General features: G+C 36.2%; 1 protein-coding gene across 1 annotated transcript in view; it reads left to right on the forward strand.

The window, feature by feature from the left end:
• The window catches only part of LOC149078594 (PDF receptor-like), an 89,735-nt gene extending 79,665 nt beyond the window's left edge, over positions 1 to 10,070 (forward strand). Inside the window, exons 6-11 of the mRNA XM_089240711.1 lie at positions 2,126 to 2,282; positions 3,246 to 3,376; positions 4,179 to 4,261; positions 6,334 to 6,460; positions 8,034 to 8,075; positions 8,282 to 10,070. Coding sequence (XP_089096837.1) covers positions 2,126 to 2,282; positions 3,246 to 3,376; positions 4,179 to 4,261; positions 6,334 to 6,460; positions 8,034 to 8,075; positions 8,282 to 8,533 — 792 coding nt within the window. The 3' untranslated portion in view covers positions 8,534 to 10,070. The remainder of the gene's footprint in view (positions 1 to 2,125; positions 2,283 to 3,245; positions 3,377 to 4,178; positions 4,262 to 6,333; positions 6,461 to 8,033; positions 8,076 to 8,281) is intronic.
• The last annotated feature ends 4,625 nt before the right edge of the window (positions 10,071 to 14,695 follow it).

The following is a 14,695-nucleotide window of genomic DNA, read 5'->3' on the forward strand; positions in this document are numbered from 1 at the left end:
TAGTTCTAATCTTCATCAACAGATGGCACTGTACAACTGAAATGCGCGTGCATTGTGAGCACTGTAGTTTTAAAAATGTCTTTTTATAAAACTGGCACTTTTATTGTGATACATAAAGATACGTGAGTGTTTGTGTAGAATATACAGGCTGTTTCAAAAAGAATCACCCGATTTGAAATGCGTATATTATGAAAAATATTGAACACATAGACACTTAAGATTAATTCTGTATTACGTGGCTAATCATAAAGATTTTTAACAAACCATATTAAAGGTGCTTGATACGTCCACCTGGGGATGCACGGCATATGTCTATACAGTAGCCAAATTCGTTCCAAACTTTTGCGAGCATGTTTGCATCCACTGCGAGTGGGTTTCTGTGGACTATACGTGCGAAACTCTGTATGTCGGATGAGCTTCATATTTTTGTTTGACATGCGGGGATGGCCAGGGGATTTCTCTTCACACAGACGACCCGTGTCTCGGAATTGTTTTATACCATTGTAACGCTCTGAGTGGTAGGAAGTTCAACACCAGGGTATTGTCGACGAAAAACATGATGATAAGTTGTTACGGACTCACACTTCGCGTAGCTTAGAACACAAAACGATTTCTGTTGTGCAGTCGCAATCTTGACAAACACTGAAGTGGCGGCTGAAGGAAGAGCGTTAGCACTACCTGTCGGAAACTGCGAGAAACTCGTGATTTCCCTCTTTGTACCTATACATTATTCGATCAAAACGGATTAAAAGCTGAATAGTTATGTTTTTGAATCAGATGATCCTTTTTGTGAAACACCCTGTATTTCGAAAAGCTTCTGACAACTAATGAATGTTAGATGACTGCAGCCTCATCTATTGTCAAAATATGTTAACTATACACGGTTTTTCTTAAATCTAATAAATATAAGATTTTACGTTATTTCTGACGAACAAATTCCTTAAATACTGTATTTTGTTTGGTAATGGTGAGCGCACCATCTCTGCATGTTGCCCGAATTTGGTGTCGCTAGGATTAGGTTTTATCCACATTAAAATTCCTCTGTCAGCTCATGGTTCCTCTCTTCGGGCAATATTTGCTTATACTGCCCCCACAGTCTTATCCAGGGCCTCATTCACGAGCGAGAACCTCTCTATTTACCGAATTGAATTTAATCAATACAACGGCTCTTGGGAGGTATGATTACCGACCTCCTGGATCCATTGTTCCAGAGATCGATCGAAATTAAAAAAAATTTTGTTCATTATAAATTAATTTGGATCGATCTCTGGAGCAATGAATTCATTGGAGGTCGGTGATCATACCTCCCAAGAGCCAATTAAAAAAAAAAAAGGTGTGTGTGAAATATGGGGTGATCCCCAACGAATCCCCTACAAGTCAAACCTCCATATATCACCACTGGATCCACACCAACCCTGGGGTAGAGTTCATTGGGCTGCCTTCTTGTGGGGTATTTACGCATGCCCGTCTCAACATCATGGGTCCTCGGGCAAAGTTATTTTCTGGGGGAGCCCCTACTTAGCTGGAAATAACATCTTACGTATTTACATACATTAGAAAATCGTAGAACCAGATCTTATCGTATTAGGACCCCGGGTCCCCATGAGGGGCCGATGGGTTAAGATGGGCTTGGTTCTATGCACACCTCTGCTGAATTATGAAAGTGGTTACATTTTCTCCACTATATTTTACATGAAAGTTTTATTTCTTCACAGCTGTTTGTGGCACCCTTAGCCACTTGTTGTGGATTCCCTTCCACCTGATTTCAACCCGTGCCCCCCGCCCTTCCCTAGAATATCCCAAGATAGGGCCGCCACTACACGGGAGCAAGCGGATCTGGTGTCCCGAGCACTGGACCAGTGAGGGCGCAAATTTCACCCCCTAACCTCTCCTTCAACATTACAGGGGAACGCCAAAGTGCTTGCCCCGACTGACCAAGCATCGAGTTGTGGCCCTGTCCCAGGACCGGGGGAGGGGCACATATGTGGCCCCAGGTTGAGAACCGCTTTGTTGGACCAACATAACTCTCTCTACAATCTTCTGAGTTAGAGAAGTTTAATTTCAATGTGTTAATTGGAAAGCTCTCTCTCTGTAATTTCATATTTCAATTTTCTATTTCCGTTAGGTTTGGATAATCAAATCGCTGATCATTTTATACATGTTTTCCGGGACTGCTTGCTGCACATGGATGTTCGTCGAAGGTTTACTATTGCACAGCCGAGTCACAGTGAGGATATTCGAGAAGGACGCCCCTTTCAAGCTGTACTATTTCATCGGATGGAGTGAGTCTCCTCTACCGGATAATTTAGAATTCCAACGCTTTTTTGATTGAAGACTATTTTACCTATTCACGGAAAAGTTACTGTCGTGTAATTCATCGAAGGGAAAATTCACCGATAAAAGCTCACCAACGAGAGATCGAGTGAGTGACCGAGCAAGAGTGAGGATGGGTAAGCTAGTTGGTGACTGAGTCTGTCAACGAGCGAGTAAGCAAGTAAGTGAGTAAGAACATTTAGTTAGTGAGCAAGCGAGCGAATATTTGAACGAGTAAGTGGATGAGTGAGCTATTGCACGAGCGAGAAAGTGACGATTAAAGTGATTTAGTAAGTTAGTGAAATGACCTGTTCACTCTACTTGATTCATTCGCTCACTTGCTCACTCATTTGCTCCCTGACTCGATCACTTGATCATCTATTTGCTCACTCACTCACTCACTCACTTGCTCAATTGCTTCCTCACTGACTCAATCACTTGATCATCCATTCGCTCACTGACTGACTTACTCTTAAGAGCTTATTCACTTTATTCACTAATTCATTCGCTTGCTCAACCAAATTCTCATTCACATAAGCATTAACTTGCTCTCTTACTTGGTCACTGATTCGGTCACTCACTCACTGACTCGATCATTTGCTCGCTCACTAACAATTTTTTTGCTCACTGAACATCTGATTAGTTCCCACTAATTTGCTTACTTACTCACTAATTTGCTATTTTACCCACTCGTTGGCTAATTTTCTTACTCACTCTCGCTCGATTTTTCACTTACTCGCTCACTTTCTGATTGACTCGGTCACTTGCTAACTCAGTCATTCGCTTCGTCGGTCGACCGTTCGCTTATCCATTCATGGCGAACTCTTGTTGGTGAATTTTCACTTCGATCAATTATTTTTTCTGTGAATGTTCGAGACACGCATTTTATTATGTTTCATTATTCTGAAATAGTGCTTTTCTACCTTCTATAGTCATTCCTTTAATACTGACGGCCAACTGGTCAGTGTGCATGTATTACAACAGTGACACCGGCAAATGGTCTGACCACAGAGAATGCCCTTGCATTTACATCATTAGTATCGCTCAGTACGTCGCCTTGGGGGTAAGATACTGAAACTAATATTATTTATATGTGTTACGGTAAATGTGATAAATCGGTTATTATTCATAATAACCTGTTACTATGCATACTTGCCAATCGTCATGGTAAGTTTGATAAATTTATCACTTTTAACGGCGAATATGCATAATACCCAAGAGTCGTTGGTAAATTTGATAAATACTTTAAATTTATCGCATTTATTATGCATAATACCATAGTGAAATGGATGAATTTGATAATTATGAAAAAAAAATTACAAATGAGCCTAGTATGTGTGATGAATATAGACTGACCCCGATAAGAAATTTTACGATCGTACCCCGATATAATGATACAATACATGAATGAATTATCATGTGTAACGTATCATATAGTACGATTTATCGTGTTTGCTAACGACGCGACGCTTGAGTATTATGGAAAGTCAATGTTAAAAGTGATATTTTTAATTACTCATTGAATTCACCAACGACGTTTGGGTAGTATGCATAATTGCTAAAAAGTGGTTAATTTAGGGAAATTTATTAAATTCACCAACGCCGCTTTTGTACTATGCACAATTGACAGTAAAAGTGATAAATTTAGAGAAATTTAACAAACAAATTTACCAAAATGAGCGCGGTGATTGTGCATAATAACCGGATTTATCACATTTACCACGTAACATATGTACTACTCAGATTTTATAGAGAAATTTTATAGTTATCGAATCAGAGGATTTATAAATAGTAATCGTAAATTATTTGAATTTTCTTGTGGACGTATATTTTCTTCTCTCTGTAACGTTTAAAATTCCTTTCAGGTGAACACCATCTTCCTGGTCAATGTTGTGCGCGTTCTAGTGAGCCGACGCCGAGAAAACACAACTGATGTAATCCAGATGAAGTAAACATCAAAATATCTTAACTTCTTCATGCGTTGATTATATAATATACCGAATTATATAATACACTAGAATTGGGAACTGTTATGCAGACTCACATAGCGTGGATCCGGGTTCGAACCGCATCGTAGCCACAGTGGTGGGCGGCTGAAGTTGGTTTTCTGTGGTTCCCAACTTCAAGGTGCGAATGCGAGCCGATCTCCCCGTTAAAAAGTCTCGCCACAGAGAGCAACGGGTCTTCAACGATAACATTTTTCGTTCATTACACTTCGGTCATAGTGAGAAAAGTTGATGGCAGGCGGCAGCACTACACATAACAAGCATTACACAGAAACAAAACTCCACGTCAGGTTCACAACACATACGCACACATTCCAACATGTACCAATTCGTTAGAAGTTCCGCAGAGGAATATGGACGAGGTGCGTGTGCGGTTTAGTGGCAGTAGACTCACAAGGACTTGAGATTATTTCTTTCATCAAAAATATGAATGTTTATTAAATCATTTCTTTCATTAGATATGAATTTTTAGTGATTCTCAATAATTTATTTCAGTAAATATGTATTTTTAGTGATTCTGAATCATTTCCTTCATTAGATATGAATTTTTTTGAACCCCTGTGATATTGTTTAACTACATCAAATACGCATTTTCATTATTATGAATCATTTCTTTCATTAAATATAAATTTTCAGTATAAATAATTTCTTGCATTTGAATATAAATTTTCAGTATAATTTCTTTCATTAAATATAAATTTTCAGTATAATTTCTTTCATTAAATATAAATTTTCAGTATAATTTCTTTCATTAAATATAAATTTTCAGTATAATTTCTTGCATTAAATATAAATTTTCAGTATAATTTCTTGCATTAAATATAAATTTTCAGTATAATTTCTTGCATTAAATATAAATTTTCAGTATAATTTCTTTCATTAAATATAAATTTTCAGTATAATTTCTTGTATTAAATATAAATTTTCAGTATATTTTCTTGCATTAAATATAAATTTTCAGTATAATTTCTTGCATTAAATATAAATTTTCAGTATAATTTCTTTCATTAAATATAAATTTTCAGTATAATTTCTTGCATTAAATATAAATTTTCAGTATAATTTCTTTCATTAAATATAAATTTTCAGTGTAAATGACTTTTTTAATTAAATATAAATTTTCAGTGTAAATGACTTCTTTAATTAAATATACATTTTCAGTGCATATCATTTGTGTTTCATTAAATATAAATTTTATTAAATTACTTTTTTGATGAAAAATGAATTTTTTGCTAGTTCTGAATAATTTCTTTCGTTCAATATGCATTTTTTTATTAAATCTGAATCATTCCTTTCATTAAACGTTAATTTTTTCTGAATCCCTGATATTGTTTCTTTCGTAATCTCTGAAAAAAAAATTGTCTAATTATTAATTTTTTATTGATTCTCAATTTGCTTTCGATAATTCTGAAATTATTTTTTCATTAGTTAATTTTTTTTAACAATTATGAAACATTTTCTCTATTTTTTATAATTTAATTAATTATAATTAAATATATAATATAATATAATTATAACAATTTAATTTAAATAAAATAATAATAATTATAATTAAATTATAAGATTAAGATAATTATAACTAAATTATAATTTAATTAATTATAATTAAATCACTTTTATGCAATTAAATTCATTCAAATTCGAAAAAAAACACAATACAATATAATGTATAATGCGATTTATATAAACATATGCAAGTGTATCGATATATACGAGTAGTCAAGTGGTAATTATACCCGCTCTTTATTGCCGCATTATATTTCTTTCACTAATTCATAAAATTATTTGAGCATTTCTTAAAATCCTATAATTTATTATATAGGCATATTACAAAGTTCTTAGGTTCTTTGAGTGGCCTGTGGACCCTTATATTGAAGACCCCTGATGCAGATATCAAAAATAAACGCGTTAAAATGATAGTACTAGTGAATGAGTGAAATGCATTTCATCATATTAGTGTTCAGGTTGTGATTGATTAGAGTTATGCAAATAGTTTTCCTCCTCATTCGAATAGGAGAGCAGTCAGAGCTACGGCGCTGCTTTTTCCACTGCTGGGGATACCACATCTTCTCAGCCTGATATCGACCCTGTTCAATAATGAAGTTTACCTGTTCTTATCCCACGTGCTATGGCTCAACCAGGTAAACCAATTAATTATTCTTATATGCCACTTCATTGTATTGGTTTTTTTTTCTCCTTCGAATCTTTTTAAGAGAATCGCTCAAATATAGGAATTTTTTTCACAAATATTAAGGGTTTTTAAAAATAAATGATAAATTTGTAACTAGTTGAAAACTCATAAAAATATGAAGAAACTGGTATATTTTTGTAAGCGGTGTGCGGAAGTGTTATTCTCACGAAAGGAGATTCTTTTTTGGTTATAGGGAAAAAACGTCTGGTTCAATTTCTGTTGATGGAGGACGCAGCATGAAAGCAAGTAACTGAATTCTCAATCTGAACCTTTCTCCAATCTCTTCTGTAACTGAAACGTTCGTGAAACTTCAGCCGGTGGTTCGTGGCTGAGATAAAACAACTTCATTAATAGTGCTTTATCTACCAATGTAAGCATCACAATGAAAACCTTATGTTATCATCATCAACAGGAAAATTCATAAATGAGCTGTTATCGTGTACCCTATATTTTATAAAACTCAGATTTCTGTGTGCATATTTCCAGTGATTTACTTTCGGGTAGCGTCCTCTATTGGCAAAACTTTGAGTCAATTTTTTTTTGTGAGAATAACTTTTTCGCAAACCACACATTCAAATATAACAATTCTTTTAATATTTATGAATTTTCAAACTATTTATTGGATTAACTAAATTGGATTGAACTAATTTATGGGACACCCGGTGTCATACAAATGATATTTTTAGCTGCGGGAAAAATGAATGACCGTTAAGGCAACGGAACAGTGTCTAAATGACTTTTAAGGTAATGGAGATGCGAATAAATGCATTTCGAGTCAATGGAATTGCAATTAAATTACCTTTAAAGCAATGGGGGGGGGGGGGGCTGTGGATAAATGGCCCTTTTTTTTTAAGGCAACGGAGATGCGGATAAATGACTTTTAAGGCAATGGGGGAAATGGGGATAAATGTATTTTCGGGCAATGGTGATGCGTATAAATGCATTTCGATGCAAATAAATGCATTTCGAAGCAAATGAATGCATTTCGAAGCAAATGAATGCATTTCGAAGCAAATGAATGCATTTCGAGGCAATATCGATGCAAATAAATGCATTTCGAGGCAATATCGATGCAAATAAATGCATTTCGAGGAAATGGAGATGCAAAGAAATGTATTTCGAGGAAATGGGGATGTAAATAAATGATCTTTAAGGCAATGGAGCTACGGATAAACGACCCATAAAGGAATGAAGCTGCGGATAAACGACCCATTAAGGAATGAAGCTGCGGATAAATGCATTTCAGGGTGAGATAACCGCGGAAAGGAGGGCAAGGAGCCGCGTATGAATGCTTTTTAGGACAGGAGAAGTTTAAAAACCATTGATCCGCGCTTATTGAATACTCAAAAGATAGTTTTTAAATAAATTTATCAATTCATCTTTTATCGGTTATTAGTTTTGTTTGCAGCTCAATTGGTAGATCAAAAAAATCGAAAGAAGCACATTGATTTTAGCAATCGCTATAAATTCACATTTAAATGCAGAATTATCATTTGATAACAGCAAGAAAATTTCATTTTCAGGGTGTTGTCTTCGGGATTATCTACTGTTTCGCTGACTCTGAAGTAAGCCAAAGCCTTCTATTTATACTACTCATTTAATTTATGTATACTACTGCTATATTGGTTTGGTAATAACGTGTACTGGTCAAATACACAGAATTTTCAAACTTATAGGTGAAGTTCGGAAGCACTCGAGTCTTTTCTTGCAGTATAAAATCTGATTTTTTGATAATTGCAATTATCGATTTTTTTTTTCTTTTTTGAAATAGGTGCAGAAAGCTATAAGAAACGCATACTTGAGAGCAGCCATTAGCCGGAACCCAAACCGTGTCAGATTCAGTACTAGCAGGGCCATGTCCAGAACTTCGAACACTTACATGTCTTCGAATGGTAATTACATGGACTCGTCTCTCAAGAGAAGCAACGAAAAGATTGCCGTGAAGCCGGAGGAAAAACAAGCTATCGTAGTCGCTGGAAAACAATTCATTACGACCAACAAGGAATCACTGACAATGCTTTAGAAATTATTGCACTGCTAAACATTCCAAAGGGAAGATATAAATCATTCCGAATGATAAAAGGTTGGATTTTTTTGAATGAAAAAACCCATATATACTCTCTACGTATGTAATTATGAGTGGTGAGCATCTACCCCCGTACAATTATAATGTTGTATCTAATTATTAGAATAGAAGCGTTATCTTGTTTGTAGATTCTTAACTGAGAATATCCCGGTGAAGTGAATAATTGATGAGTAATTTTTTGTGTCTATCATGACAAATTTTCTCTGTGAATTCTTAAATAAAAAGTGTGTATTTAGCATTTATTGTTTTTAAGCTTTATTTTGGATGTATTTTGAGAAAAATACTAAACTTTGTCTCTCAGTTCATTCCAAAATGTTTCAAAACGTAATTTTGTATGCGGTTTTCTGTGTGTAAATATGTATTTTTGAAGTTTAGACCGTTAAAAGTAAATACGGCTTCAAAACCCGTGTGTTCATGGTTTTGCGCATGCGCAGCGTCTCCCGGCATTTCTTGCCCTCAAACGGACGTCATCTTGAATGATGGCGGCATGCGTGTTTTTTGTTATGAGTTGGAAATATTTGTGAAGATTGAGCTGCCTGCTGTGCCGTCTTTATGCATGGGCTCGATCAAGGTATGGCTCTTTGGAACCCCAGGCTGACTTTTCCCTGCATCTTCAAGCGAAGTGTCTCGTCAGTATTTGTCGCTACCACCAGTCGCTGTTCCCTATGCCACTCCATTTGGTGATTAGACGTCACTTTGAACCGAAAATTGATTTTTCCACTCTGAGATGGAGAACAATGAGTCCGCCCGGTTAGCAGGGCACTTTACGTCACACTCCGCTCAAAGATGGCGGCATAGGCGGAGATAGACTTGGAAGTCTGGGGGGAGGGGCAAGATGATCATGTGGATTCATCTATACATATATGCATTAGATCTGTCGACTTCATCTTTGATGCTGGAGGTGCCCCCCCACGCCTTTCCCCCCCCCCGTATCTCAGCCCATGTTGTAAGGAATATTAATGTGGGTATCAACTTTTCAAATTTCGAAGCACGAATGCAAGCCAATCTCCGCGTTTAAAAGTCTCGCTACAGAGGGCAACGGCCTGAAACGGTACAAATATTCATTCAATCATTACACTTCCCTCACAATTTGAAATATAGATGGCAACACTGAAAAATCTGACAGCACTAGACACTTACTCAGACTTAAGTTCAAGCACTTACACTTCCGGCACAACTCACTCGGTAGTAAATTGCCCGTGGCGATAGGCAGGAGTTGTGTTAACGGATTGAATGAAAGGAAAATATCTGGTTTTTTCAAGTTCAAGCTATGGTCAATCGCTTTTCTTATTCTGCCTCCGTTAAACGAGCTGGTCCCGTTTGGGAGTGGCAAAACCAGTTTTTTGTTCAAAAATTAAGCCTGCTGACCCCTTTCTAGGCACCTTAAAGGTGGTTATGGTCTGAGGACCCTGACACTGGAGCAGTAAAAGCACCAAATTCATACTCATTCAAAATTTCGAGCTGGGGGGGGGGGGAACCAAAAGTAATACATACTTACCCGGGGTGACGGAAAATTTTTGTTTCCATTGCACCCTTTTAAACACAGCGTCTGTTTGTACAAGGGATGCCCCCAGTCACACACAGCGCATGCGCAAAATCACGAGAGTTTTCAAAAATCATTCCCAAATGGTTTTAAAAATATCATTTGCATTTCTAACTAAGCGGATTTCGATTCTATGCTATTTGAAATTCAGTTTGATATGAGAAAAATTGCATACTCGAGTCTTTCATTTACATTTATATGCATACCTTTTACGAAAATAATTAAATTATTAATAATTGAAAATGTATATATATGGGCATATTGAGTTGTTTTTGTTGTTAACTGATTATATTCGTGTTTTAAAGTGTGTATAAATGTAAATAGTATTTGAGAAGTAGTGACTGCAACCGTATGTCCAATGATGTAGCGTAACGGGGAGGGGGGAGGAAAGTCTCAATTAAGACCTCGACTTTGGTGCAATATAGTGAACTAAATATATGTTACGGTAAATATGATAAATCGGTTATTATAATAACCTGTTATTATGCATACATACCAATCGTCTTGGATCAGTTTGATAAATTTATCACTTTTAGCGGCGAATATGCATAACACCCAAGCGTCGTTGGTAAATTTGATAAATGCTCAAAAAATAAACAATTTTACCGGCGATTATGCATAATAACTAATTGCCGTTGGTAAATAGAAATACTTGAAATTTATCTCCTTTATCTATGATTATTAATAATACTTAGTGTAATTGGTTAATTTGATTAATATGAAAAGAAAAATCCAAATGCATCTAGTATGTGTAATGAATTTAGTCGGACCCCCCGGACCCCGGTATAATGATACAAAATTTTATGATTGTACCCCGATATAATAATACAATAAATATTATATGTGTTATCATGTATAGTATATCATATAGCACGATTTATATCATGTTTACCAATGACACGAAGCTTGGGTATTACGCAATAATCGCCGGTGAAAGTGATTATTAATTCAGGGAAATTTATAAAATTTACCAACGACACTTGGGTAATGTGCATAATCGCCAGTAAAAGTGGTAAATTTAGAGAAATTTATCAAACTTGCTAAAATTCTCGGTGGGTATGCATAGTAACCGAATTTTATCACATTTACCGTAACATGTATAATGAACCAAAAATGTAAATACAGTATTCCAATGAATTTTTATTTCATTTTTCGCCAAATTTTTCTTGTAACTGTGGTCGTGAGTGTAACGTATTGATATTTGTGTGATGCATATCATTAACGATTCATTCATGTGTAATTAAAATCCCAAATAAATGTGTTTTGAAACCTAGTGAGTGCGTTCATTATTTAATTTCCCATTTGTAGGTTACTCTACGGTCTGTACTTAATTGGGATATAACCATTACTTTTCTATTTCCGGCTGTAGGGGGTGGTCCGATCAGCGCCAGAACGGAATCGATTTAAAAATTTATTTTAATTGATTAAAATTAGTATTAGTTGGTGCAAAAGTCTTTTTCTTTTTCATAGTTCTCATGACGTCATAACTAATAATGAATTTAGTGATGAACCTGGCCCGTATACCCAAGGTTTCGAGTCATACAGGGGGGTCTCAAATTAATGAGAGGAAAAAAAAGCGTCCAAATTATTATATTTCCATTCATTATAAATTTTAATTATTTTTTATTTTAGTTACTTGGGACCAATTAGTTAATTTCAATTAATCGGGGCCTAATTAATTAATTTTAATTATGTCCCCGATTAATTAGACCACTGCCCCAATTAATTACTTAATTTTAATCAACTGGGGCAGTAGTCTAAGTTGATAAGATACTCGCCTGAAGAACCAAAGGATGTCTAGAAGCGAGTTCGAGTTCGATACCCGGTTCGTCAGAAAATTTTCCTGACACAGGGTACAACGGAAACGGCGACAACGACCACAGAAAACGATTGATAAGTCCCACATAGAAGGGTTAGCGGTTACCACTAAGGGTTAGCGCACCAACCGTTCGGAATCGGCAATAAATTGTAGGTCCCGGTCTAATATCCCGCGGATAACTTGAGCGATGTACAACTGTACAGCGGGCCGCTTAAGTGCTCCAAAACTGCACCACATGCTACATCAGAGATCTCTAAATGCGCCACAGACAGCTTAAGTGTTCTGGAACTGTGCCGTGGGTCACTTGAGTGATCCGTAAACGTACCATGGGCCTACTTGAATGATCTAGAAATGTGCCACGGGACACTTAATCGATCGCTGGTCACATCAGACCTCAAGGGTCACATTTGGTCTGCGAACCAAGAATTTATCATATATGCCTTAAAAAGGGTGGTTCGCAATGAATTTCTTAAAAAGAAATTTTGAGTTCTTAGCCTTCAAATAGCATTGAAATTAACAGAAATTGATTATAATAACATATAAAGGTATTTCCTTCCAAAATTTTAATTTGTTTTTAAATATTTTTTATCATCGGAGGGGGGGGGGTGCATAGCGCGGGGACACCCCCCCCCCCCGCATACGTCTCTGATCCTAATATGTGTTATGACAGTGATCTTCAACCTTTTTCCAGTCGCGAGCACTGCCCGTATCCATCATTAACACAAGAGCACCCTTAGGCGGCAAGTTTGGCATACGAATGCATGAAATCAGAATTATTTCAGTACTTGAATCCAGTTTTCACAAGGTGTTTTTTTAGAACTTTAATCAAGTGCTCGCGAGCACGAAATCGGACATGAACATCGAGCACTCTGTGTGCTTCAGGGAGCACCGAGGTGCTCGCGAGCAACGGGTTGAAGATGCCTGTGTTAAGCAGTATGGTGAAGTGCTGACGAAATTTTGCTGACAAGGGAGGGGCCAAAAATGACTAAAACTCCACTGACGTAATACTTGAACGGCCCCAAAATAATTTTTCAAAAGTTTTTTTTTCTATTTCTTTTTCTTCAGTATCGGTATGGAACCAAAACAAATATACGAAAGGCAATACAAATAATACATAATGCGCATAAGGTAGTTTGATATTATTTATCCGTGATATTTGTCAATCGATTCTTTGCCGTTTTTTTTTTCAATTCATATCATTGTGATGTAAGTCTGTGATGTAACTGTAAATGTTTTGCACTGAAATAATTTGTGCTTAGTAATCATGCAAAATTTAATACAAGTATCTTTTATTTTAGTGGGGGCACAGGGTCCCTGTTGCACTTGCACATTTTTGCCTGCCTTTTTTCCGAACCATTCAAAAAGAAGTGCTTCCACATCAATAGGAGCTGTTTTTCTGAATCTCTTCTTGGACCATCCAAGAACATTCTCTTCAATTCCCTTTTGTTCCAAATCGTTTATAACGAACTATGTTGAATCTCGAATTTTTTTCGACTTTTTTTTTTAATTCTTCACTATCAACCAGCTATATATAGCTTCGATTTCCGAAGCAATAGTGTTTTCGTAAGTGAAGAAATAGTGGTTAGTGTTTTGCACTTGGACATTCTCAAAATTAGCTCATACATGATAACTCCACCACAACCAGCGTTCAAATCTAGCCAAAGATGGCAAACGTGCGCAAAAGGTGTTCCTGGTAACAAGTAATCTTACGGCCGTATTCACCAACACAATTGCAATCGCAGGTGAAAGGACTGAAGATCGAAACGGATTGGTTAAATTGAGAATTTTAACGAATCCTAGTCGATCGCTAATCTTTTAATCTGCGATTGTAGTTTAAACTCTGTCGGTGAATACGGCCATTGATCTTTCCTTCTCAAAGGTTTTTCTGCAAGCAAAATAAGATTTAACTCTAGAGGAGGTATAGGGGGGCTCTATATATCTTCTCGAAGGATTTAACAGAAAAAAAGTGTAAAAAAAAAGTGAAGCGAAGAGGATTTGATCATTTTTACGATAGTCGAAAACATTGAAATAGATTTTCTTCCGAGGAAAAAGGTTCATTGTGAAAAAGGTAAATTTCTACAGATAAGAAGAATTAGATAAGATAAAGGAATTCGTGGCAATTCGTATTTCAAAACCAGTTGGAAATTCTTTATAAGCATACTTTGCTGAAATCGGTGTTGTTATAAGCAACCAAAATAACATATATATGCAATACGAAATTCACAGGACGAGGAAAAACTTCGTGATATATGAAAATTTTCACTATCCGTATTCGTTATTATTAAGTGGTCCTGACTATATTTACGAATTTATGGGACACCCTGTATATCCGTTTTATGTTTGGAGGAAGTCAAGTTCACTCAATCAAAATATAGGCACAAGAAAGGTCAAAGTTCTGCTTTCTTCTCAGTACTGGCGTGGCCAACACGGTGACCCCCTTTTTTCATTGATTAACCATTATTTCGTTCGTATCTGATCAATTTGCAGCTTTTGATGATTCGTACTCGGAGCTTTAACGTTATGAAACGAAAGACGATTTTTTATTTTAAATCGTACCAGGGAATACATTACCTCACCATCACTTGCCGCGACCAAACCGTAATCTCGTAGCCTGACAAACCCGTGCAATCCGTGTGCTCCACAAATGATAATTATAAGTGATAGCATGGGATAAATGGGAAAACAATATGGACTCGGCGTATCAGTCGTTATAATGGAACGGTTACTGCAATGAGCA

Source organism: Pholcus phalangioides, unplaced genomic scaffold, assembly GCF_987345545.1.
Source record: "Pholcus phalangioides strain wild (caught in Gottingen) unplaced genomic scaffold, Ppha-v1.0 ptg000013l_1, whole genome shotgun sequence".
In the NCBI taxonomy this organism is placed as follows: domain Eukaryota; kingdom Metazoa; phylum Arthropoda; class Arachnida; order Araneae; family Pholcidae; genus Pholcus; species Pholcus phalangioides.